Consider the following 11021-nt stretch of genomic DNA (forward strand, 5'->3'; position numbering starts at 1 on the left):
AAGAATATTCAAGCAATAGTCTTGTTTTGTTAAATAGTTGAGTCCAATGGACCAGGAATATTCAAGCCATAGTCTTGTTTTGTTAAATGGTTGAGTCCAATGGAACCGATCTACTGCGGCTCCAGTATTTTGGCTTTCGAGAGGACCTTTAAACGATGGTATCAAATTGGACAAATGTCAACATTTAAATGAAAGTAATTATGGATTATAGCCTAATCATTAATGGGGGAAAAAGTTATCCAATAGTTAGAATACACACATATTTATACAGATGGGCACACTTTTTTTAATCACATGAATTAGAATCCTAGTCCGAACTACTTTGACAAGGGTTAAATTAGTCATAATAATGATGGGTTGGTCAGAAACTGTAAACAATATATTTATTAAGACATCTTTTTTTTCCATTTATTTTTTTTTTAAATAATTGAATAAGGGAAACGATGTTGTGAGACTTTCTCTATGAAATGTCTACTTCAGTATTATGAGAATACCTCACGTAATGTCTACCTCAATGTTATAAGAGTGCCTTTATGAAATGTTTACCTCCGTGTTATGAGGGTACCTCTATGAAATAATCTGTACTACATGCTTTGCAAAGCCCCGGACCATGGCCCCCCAATATCAACACTGTCATCATGGCTTCACATAACATCAAACAACGCTATGGCACCCCTGTAATAATGCAGTGGGTACCGAGTCACATAGGTGTGACTGGCAACACAATCGCAGACTCTTTGGCCCACCAGGGAGGGCAAATTCCACCCACTGATCAGGCTGTAAGCTTTCATCAAGCCCTGGCTATAATACAAATAACAGAAATGGAAAAGTGGTTTGAGTGCTGGGACAAGTCCCAAAAAGCCCGTGGAGTCTGGGAGCGCATGAGGCGCCCTGACCGCACTTCCCCGTGGTGGAGGCTGTCCAGGCCTGAGCAAGCTATTATAGCACAGTGCAGGACAGGCCACTGTCCTGTTGGCTCATATTTCTCGCGGCTATGGCCAAATTTCGATTCACGGTGCCCTCGCTGCGGGGAAGAAGAGGAAACCGTGCCTCATATTCTGTTTGACTGCCCCAGACTTGCTGATCTCCGTCTCGACAGGTCTGGGAAACCCAAAATTCTCGACCTGTATGGCGACATTCATGCACTACGCAAGACAGCAGGGTTTCTGTCCAGGGCTTTTGCAAGAGAGGATTTGAGCCTCTCAAGCCCTCACTCTAATGGAGTTTGATGATGATGATGAAATAATGTATAGGTCAGAAACGTATTCAACTAATTTAATAATTTATATTACAAAATATGAATTCACACTAACCTTGAAAAGACGGTAGAAAGTATGAATTCACACATTTTTGTACAATAGCATCTATTATAAGTTGATCCATCCAATAATTACCCAAGGAACACACATTCAGCTCTATATATAAGAGAAGCGAATTGATCATTAATGTAGGAGGAAGAATATCAAGTCAAAACGTCAAAGGTTTAGAAAAAATGTGTTGTTTCAAGCGTTTAAAAATGTATTTATAACTTACATATTTACTGTTCAAAAACAAACAAACAAAATTATTTTTAGATATTAATTATAATAAAATAAAAAAAACAACAACAAAAGAGTCTTTCAACAATTTTCCTAATAGAATCTTTTTTTTTAAATAACATAGTGGTACATTAACTTTATAAAGTATTATGTATAGTCTTTCTTTGATGTGAAACTCTTTCATTTAAAAAAAAGAATAAAGCTAAACTGTAATTCAAACCGTAACAAGTAACAAGATCTAGCCTATATTACATATATATTAGTATATGACACTTACAATGACTAGCATAATGTTTTAACAAAAATAAATAACATACCTACAAAGAATTCTTAATAGATACTATACAACTATTCCAATTTCACAGAAATGAAGAGCGCCCAAACAAGGCAGCCAGCGGACATACAGGACGCGAACACGGCAATAAAACAAGGAAACATACTATTATAAATATTATTCTAAAAAAAACAACAACAACAACTTGTGTTTACATACTGTAAGCGTCCTTATCTTGTTGAGCATTTTCAAAAGTATTGAAAACTTTGAAGAGCCAATCTTTCTTGTAATTTTCCTTTGTCGTCAACGCTAAGTAATGTGGGAATGATTGTGCATAGATGTCATTGGGACACACAGAGTCCACATTGCTGGCTACATCAAATATTATAACTTTGCTTGGCCATCTAATAGAAACAAAAAGTCATATGCATTTGAAAATAGCCGAATTATAATATTTATATATATATTTTTTTAATTTCTTATTTGATTTATCTTATCTTATAATTTACAGACGTTCCTTTTTAACAGTAGATAGTAAGATAGAAGCAGTAATCCGCGAGGCACCCGTGTATGCATCATCTACAGACATAACAAAACAACGACCTGCCTTAGAGCCCAGCGCTGGCTGTGATAGTAAGTGTATGTGTTTTGAGTGGCTGGTAGTGCAGTGTGTGTGCTTTGTATGAAATGACCAGTGGACCTCGAGTGTACATGGTTGAGTGAATCGCAGTGTGTCAGGACTGTGTGTAAAAGGAGGTCAGTTTAGAGAACAAGAGGCTGGAGTAGAGAACATAAATAGAGACGAATAAAATCATTGTGTTTCTTGAAGCTCATGATGTTTTAGTGTGTCTAGTACACTGGCCCTGATGGGACCCAACCCTTGGCTCACGGAGCAGAGTCTATCTTAAGAAGGAGCGGGAGAACCTGACATAAGGCCAAGTGGTGACAACCCCTCTCAGTTATTTATAGACTTCCTTTCTGCTGCCGATGACAAACGCTGACGACGAAAAGAAAATTTAAATCGACCACCTGCGGACAATGGTTATGCTTGCCCTGGATGTGGCAAAATATGTAGGTCACAGCTGGGGCTGCGCAGCCACGGGAAATACTGTATTCCTCACTAATCTTCGGACTCGAAGACAAGCTTTATTATAAGACTTCCTATCTGTCTTTCTATATTTATGCTCATTTATGAATATTTTTTTCTGAACAATGGCAAATGACAGATCCAATCCGTTGGCGCCTCTACCGGGACCAGTATTTTCCTCTTCACGAGTACATCAAGCGCTTTCTTGACTTTGTCTCTGTATGCGAAAGGAACATGGCGGCACGTCGACACTACTGGAGATTTGCTTGTGTCGATGGTTAGTTTCACTTCTCCTAGGTCACTCTACTAGAGAGACGAAATTGTTGTCGTTGAGTGAAATGAGGTCCATTTCTTGACACGTTTTCAAGCCTAGGAGGCATTGAAAATTATTTCCAACGACGATGCATTTCACTACGATTGTTTATCTTATCTTATATAATACAGACGTTACTTCAAAAAAGAAGATGATTACGTCCTACGCGTCATGCATTTAGTCATGCATATTAACCAATGACTTAAATTCTGCCACGTCACTGGTTTTCCTGGCTAGCTCAGGCAACCCATTCCATGCTCTAATAGCGCTGTTTCCAGTACTTGGGTTGGTCATTAGTAAATCAGCAACTCCTTCTCGCTTCTGTTCAGTCATGTTCCACATTCTTAGTGTTTGTGTGGTCTCCACTGCTTGACATCTCTTGACAAATCTTTTACAAATAATATTGACGTCAGCTCCTGTGTCTAACTGGAATTAGACGCTTTCACAGTCCACCACGAATTCAGCTGTGAGCTTGTCTCTTTTTGAATAGAGTGCATTGATTGTGTTTCCACTCTGATTCGTATCTTGATGCCTTGTGTACATTTGTGATTTCCCTTGTTCTGTTACACTTCCTTGCAAAATGGTTTTTCTCTCTGCATCGATTGCATGTCTGTCCCCAAAGCTGGACGTGATGTCTTGTTAAAAGCGTGGTGTCGTCCACAAAATCGACATTCTTGGGTTGTTGCTGCTGCTTTCTGTATTATTCTGTCCATTTTATCTATGCGAGCCTGAGCTTCTCCTCGGGTTTCTTCAACACTGTTAGTTGATTGCTCAAAAGCTCTGCAAATCTCTATGGTTCTTTTAAGGGACAACTCTGAGCATGACAGGAGTTTTTCCTGCACTTTTTCTGTCTGATGAGAATACTATTTTGTCCCGAATCATTCTGTCTGGCTCTGTGAAGTTACATTTGTTTGCCTGAGACTTTAGTTGTGTTAGGAAGGTCTCAAACGGGGAGCAGATAGGTAACTTCTAAAAGAAGAAAGTTTTTAGTACCTCATTGTCTCTTGGGTTGCAATAATTGTGCAGCTTTTTCATTAATGAGTCTGGGTCGTCCACTCCTCCTGGTATGTGGTCACTGACTTCTATGGCCTGCGAACAGGCACAATGCAGTACGATGACCTTCTTAGGGCCTTCCGTAGGCTCCTGTCTCATATAGATTTCTATCTAAGTTTTCTCTTACATTCTCCCTCTGTTAGTTCTAGGCTATCGGGTGGTAAGTCGATTTTCTGACAACTTTCTTTGTGTAACCATGTCACTACTGTCTGACACTTTAATCTATTGGCTACCTTCCCTGATGAACCTGAGCGTATGTGACCTTGGGGTGTAGGCTACACGACGTGGATCTCTATGAATCTGTATTCTCTTTCCTGGCGTTTAGTCCTTTAATCATAGAAATGGCGATAACACTTAAATGGTTCACTTGCCGCTGCCACCATGATGTTTGGGATTGAAGCATCAAAACAACACATTTTAATTCATGTATCCTACGACGACGCCATCTTGGGCAAACTGCTTGTTCATAACAAAGGACGCATAACTAACAATGACAAAGGAATATAACTCAAATATAACATATATTAACAATTACGTCATATGCGAATTTAGCCTTATAGTTCACATGAATTATTGCATTGGGATACTATAATGTGTCCATGACACAATAGGTTTTGTGCTCTGTAGAAGTCAATTTAAAAAAAAATTCGCAGAGAATATAAAAAAAGAATATATTTAGTTTTAGTGCTTCAAGAATTTTAAAATTCAAGTGTATAATCCTGTGAAAACTCTACATTTTACTGTTCAAAAACGGAATATTTCTTAGTGCCCACAGCTATATTTGAAGTGAACAACTATGGAAAAGGTAAAAAAAATATAAATGTTTTCTTGTTATATGTTCACGTTGGTCGTTGTTATTTCCATTGTATTGATGCTGAAGCTGTTGTTTGTCTGTATTCGTTATTTTATGTGTGTGGATGTTGCTGCTTTTTATTTTTCTGCATTTGTAGCCAAGGTTTTTTATCGGAAGGTAAGGGGTTGGGGGGGGGGGGGCTAACATACTTTTTTTTTCTTTACATAATCACAATAATAATACTATTATTATTGTTATAATAATATAACACAGTATGTGTGTGTAAATATATATTTATAAATATATATATACATATATATATACATTGCTTGTTTCATATGCTAGGACAAATTTGTACCAATGCTCCTTCTTCCCTAATGCTATTAGAGAATGGAATGGGTTGCCTGAGTCAGCTAGGAAAACCAATGACTTGGCAGAATTAAAGTCATGGGTTTACAAGAATGACTAGATTGACTTAGGGGACACTCATAGGACGTAATGATCTTCTTTTTGAAGTCACGTCTTTATTTTATAAGACAAGATATTTATACTCTAAATGTATGAAATGAATGTTCATTACAGAAAGTCCGCTAAATTTTTAAGGAGCTCTTTTCAGTTATCCTACAGTAAGTTCTTTCTGTAGTGGAATGATCGCTGCCAGCTCCACCAGTGCGGTCTGGAACGGAGTTCTAAGTCTGAACAATTAACAACTTTCTTTGTAATGTAAGAGCTGATGTAAGACGATTGACTTCAAGCCTGCCTAACACATGACTTCAAGCCTGCCTAACACATGACTTCAAGCCTGCCTAACACATGACTTCAAGCATGCCTAACACATGACTTCAAGCCTGCCTAACACATGACTTCAAGCCTGCCTAACACATGACTTCAAGCATGCCTAACACATGACTTCAAGCCTGCCTAACACATAGTCTAGAAAAAACATTCTTAATTAAGAATGTTATGAAGAATTTTAACACAAAAAATACTCAATGGGTCATGCTTATAGCATTTGGCCGTTAAAAGGGTTACACTCCGAGCCGATTACATTTGTTCTTTCTTACAGTAGTTTGGGTTTATAGACTTTTGAATAAAATCTTACTTTATGGCGTAAATTAAATATGTAATATTTAAAATGTCGTATGAACGTATTGAATGCTATAAATGACTTCGTTTGCTCTTCAAATGTGATGCTATGTGAGAAGCACACGTGTAGACACATTACCTCAAGGATGATAACATATTACATACAGAATTATAAATAAAATCTTAATTACGTCTGCAAAAGACTTGTATTTGTAGAGAAGGCGCCGTCTCCATAAATGAAGAAGATTGAGTCTTTTAGCACTTGTATAATATTGTCAGCCTCTGCGTAGTCAGGATCGTAGAAAGTCACTCTCACATAATCTGGTGATATAGAAATAATAAGTAAGAAGTATTCTCGTATTTGATAGCCCTACCAACAACATCGGACAGGTTAGTTAGCTAACAGCCTTTTTAGTGTTAATTGATTCGTTTATTTGTGGCCTATGTATTGTATTTTGTTTTGCTTAATAGAAATAAATTAAGCACTGGCTCAATAGGTTTACTCCAAAATAAGCAGACAAGAGAAGAAAGGATTAAAATGTGTGGAATTTTTATTTTATTTAAGTTATTGCACATCAGAAAAGTCGCCCGAAAAAGTTAAGAAATATATACGTCATTAATCGTAATCTTTTGAATGAACAGTACAAACAAACGTAACGTTAGAAAGCTCTCTACTGTCTACATGGCATTTAGAAATACAGGCCTAATACAGTTTCCCCTCTCTCGAACCTTGTGATGTATGAGAAAGATGATGTAACGGTCATGTTTTTCTCTGGCCCACGGTTAACGAGGGTGTCATGTTGTCAGCACAAACAACGACCAACCGCACTTACTTTTCCGCAACTAATGTGAGGTACCCATTAGAGCTGGGTAGCCTCAGACGCCTTCGAAAGACCCAGAAATTAATAATCCCAGCCTTCCACAGGAATCGAACCTGGAACATCGCGGTTCGGAAGCCTAGTACTTTACCACTCAGCCACCGTGCTTCCGACAGTAATACACATAGACCCTAAAGACGCAAATTCCTTTAATAATATTTCTTTCATTCGTACCATATACATGGTTAGGTAAACATTTGTTCTGTGTACGTTTTGAGAACTACTACATTTATATATATATATATCCTCCTTCGTGATCGAAGATGAGCACATTTCTCATTTCCTATAGACTCGAAGATGACTGTAAAGTCCAATCCTCGCTTTAAAAAGCCGGCCGCATACGTGGCTTGGGTGGGTTTGGTACGTTGCTGATAGGCCTGCTTGTTAAGATTAGGTAAGATAACTTTATTGATCCAATCATATGGAAATTAGGTTTGACTACGATTGACAACCTCAGCGTAACTACTGTATAATAACAATATAGATGCACAATAAAGATGCACATACGAACGACATTCACACACGAAAAACACATACACACTCATAACCAGCGCTTATAAATAGACTTCTATGTACTTCTCGATGACGATACAATGTTAATTTTTAATGTTGGTCATCCAGGGTCTATTATTACTGAATGTTTTAATTTTCTTCTTTGGTACAATCATGTTTTCACAGAACTAGATCTACGAATTAACAGTTGTGTTAAGTTCATCTGTCTGGGCAGTTGTTTACAAACATGTCCCAATCTGTTTGCTCCAGACAACTTTGTAGCTGTAAAACGGCGTCGTCAGACCATGACTGGATGGACTGTACTTCGGGTTTTGTTGTTTTTAAAACCGGTTTGTACGTGGGTGTAAGATGGATCATTGTTCTCTCAGGTTTTCGTTGGTTCGGCGCTTTTTCACCCTGGCCACTCTTCTTGCTTCAAATCTCGAGACTCCGAAACTCACAACTTCACGCCATGAGGAGCGATTGAGAACTAGTGCTTCCCAGCCGTGAATAATACTACATTTACTGAAGGACCAAATGACCAACTGAGGCTATAAGAAACAGTAAATTTATACTTACAGTGTCTGTGGAATATTTCCGTGCCATCCCAAGCCAAGATCTGAATTGGAAACACCAGCAAATAACAAATCAGGATGATCAGGCTGGCAGTCCCCATGTCCTCGCTGGTTGGCTTTAGTAGCAGTCAAGCTGAAATAACATACAAAACAAGCAAAAATAAAATACTTAGGAGAAAAAACAACAAAAGCTTATATATAGGAAAGAGTCCCACAATTATTGCTATATCTCTAAATACTTATCTCTCTTTTTATGTTAAACAAAGTTAATTAATTATGGTTAATAAATTGACTTGCTTTTTTATATTGATTCATGTGTTGTCATCAATAATAAATAATTGTGCAAAATGTCACCTTGACATGAGAATGGGAAAGGGACGAAATGGTGTGTACAAGATTTGTACCAGACAGACAGAGACAGAGCGAGTTGATATAAGCTTAGTAATAACACTCTCAATGGATTATATATAAAGTTATGGAGAATTTTATTTTAGAGTAATGCTTATAGGGTTATAATATGATAAAGTGACCTTATAGTTATTAAACAAATAAAATATTTAAGTCACATTAATACAAACTTGTACACCAATAACATTTGTGTAAAAAACGTTTGATGAAGATTAGGGAATGATAGATTGTTAATTGTAATATATCTTGTACATTCAATATTATAGATTGATCTTTATAGTGTCGATTGATCTTAAAAAGTCTATACTGAGATTCATTAATGTTTAGGTAAAGTCAACTTATTTATGTCTAAATTGATCTGTTATTTATTTTGTCGATATTGATCTTTATTAATGGGGGGCGGGGCGGGAATCCATGCCACACCAAGTGACAACTTTAAAACAAAGATATTATGTAGCTAGATACCCATCTAAAAATGCTTATGCACATTTAATATGAGTCTAGATCTGTATATATTTTAGTATTATTATTTATACAGTTATCCAGAAACGTCATTTGCTGGTAACGGTGTCACGGCGTGTGTGTGAAGTATGTCTTTTGTTATAGGACAAAAATAAAATGGTTTTATTTACTTTGTAAAGCGAGTTATACCACGTGACAATGGTGACACAACACAGTGGACTATGAAATAGTTTGGTACACAATATGAATTCATTAATGGAACAAAGGGACTGCACTCTAACAAAATATTACGCTAATAATGATTGAAAGGCATGATTGATTTAAGGTTTTGTTTCAGGTAGACCCAGAGAAAGAGAGGAGGGGCATTGTGGTATAGCTAGAGAGAGTGACGATTGTTGATGAGGATACAGTTATTTTTCGATTTTGAAGTTGATGAATTTCCAAATATAATATCTTGAGAGTATATCGTAGTTTTTTTGGTGTGAAAGTAGATTAGGAAAATTGTATTGAATAGGCCTATGTCTACACTTATTCATATTTCTAGATTTATGTTCTTGTCATGGAGAGATATTTGTTTTTACTCAAAAATATTTGAATGAAGGACTTAATATATTTTTCATAAATTTTTTTTTATTGTGTCACTGTCTAGTGAGTAGGACTAGTGAATTGAAGGCGAAGTCAAGGTAGATGATATTATTGATAATCAATTCAATTTGAAGTGTAAAAGCCAATGTAAAACTACAGGTTGTTACATACCATATCTGAATATTAATGAAGTAAAAACGACATTATTACCACAACGAAATTAAATAAATAAATAAGAACCTCTCCTCCATCGAGTTCTTTTAAATGTTGTGAGGAGAGTAGGCTTACATTTTGAGGGTTCTCCTGGCCAGCTGATCGCCAGTTGACCCTTGCTCCGGACTGGCCAGTAAGGCCCCGCACATAAAACGGCGTGTCAATCGGGTACGCGGTCACTGTTTCTGTTCGGCATCTCCTGCTACTGCAGGTCGTTAAACCTAAATCCTTCACTTATCCCTTAGTCTTTTGGACCATTGGGACAACACACAAGATTTGTCAACAGTCTTTCTCCATTCCTCTCTTTCAATGGCAGGCCTTTCCATTCTTTTATGTTGTCTTCCAATTGCTTTTTCTGTCTGCCCTTTCTTTTTATTCCTGGTACTCTTCCCTGAAGGAAGGCTTCTGAGGTTTCTGCGAGTCCTGAAGACCTTGTAATTTGACCATAGAGTTTAAGTTTGCGTTTTTCGACAGTAGCTAGTGTCGTGCGCATCCAGAGTTGCTTCTTGTGTGATGTTTTCTTTTATGCATCATATAGGCTTGTGCGCTAATTCCTAAGGACGAGCTAGGTTGATGTCATTGCTTCTGTTATTTTTTTGCTGATGGCGGATCTTTTGCTTCTGTAACATCCTTAATACCATTACTAGGAACCTTCCCTCTAGCTCTACAGTCAGCGCTCAAGACACGCAAGCATACAAGAATGTGGCCATGACCAGGGAGCGCATTAGTTTGATTTTCATGTCGAGTGCTATGCCTTTGTCTTTCCGTATTATGTTGAGTTTTGTAACTGCTGCTGTGGGCTGTGCAATTCGGGCCAGTAGTTCAGGTTTGGTTCCCTCCCCTGAGAAGATAACTCCGAGGCATTTAGAACAACTAACACTTTGTTTGAATCCCATTATTGCCTTTGCAAGTATGGCTGCAGGCAAATAATTTTTTTTGTTATTGTGCTACTTAAATGAATTACAAGTAGTCTGATTAAAATATATGGGGAATATATGGTCATTTTGTAAAGGTATTTTTTTTTAATCCAGCATTTACAATCGTAGTTGGGTTAATTTAACGTCATTAAGATTTTCATGTCTGAGAATGAATACTTAAAATATATATTTTTTAAAAATCTAATTATTGATTTCTAAAAAGAATTACCTTTTCTTTAATATTATACGTCTATTTCATTTCACGTGTTCCACATTTCTCTTATGCTCTTATAAGAGATATGTATGGTCTTCGCTCCCATCAAAAGTGCCTGCGCCTCATGATGGGC

At 37.2% G+C, this 11021-nt stretch overlaps 1 protein-coding gene across 1 annotated transcript in view; it reads right to left on the reverse strand.

Annotated features, from left to right (window-relative positions):
• LOC106050532 (uncharacterized) overlaps positions 1 to 8212 on the reverse strand; it is a 94572-nt gene extending 86360 nt beyond the window's left edge. Inside the window, exons 1-4 of the mRNA XM_056004991.1 lie at positions 8094 to 8212; positions 6336 to 6465; positions 2032 to 2216; positions 1314 to 1415 (exon numbers count right to left, since the gene is read on the reverse strand). Coding sequence (XP_055860966.1) covers positions 1314 to 1415; positions 2032 to 2216; positions 6336 to 6465; positions 8094 to 8190 — 514 coding nt within the window. The 5' untranslated portion in view covers positions 8191 to 8212. The remainder of the gene's footprint in view (positions 1 to 1313; positions 1416 to 2031; positions 2217 to 6335; positions 6466 to 8093) is intronic.
• Between the last annotated feature and the right edge of the window lie 2809 nt (positions 8213 to 11021).

Source organism: Biomphalaria glabrata, chromosome 11, assembly GCF_947242115.1.
Source record: "Biomphalaria glabrata chromosome 11, xgBioGlab47.1, whole genome shotgun sequence".
Lineage (NCBI taxonomy): Eukaryota > Metazoa > Mollusca > Gastropoda > Planorbidae > Biomphalaria > Biomphalaria glabrata.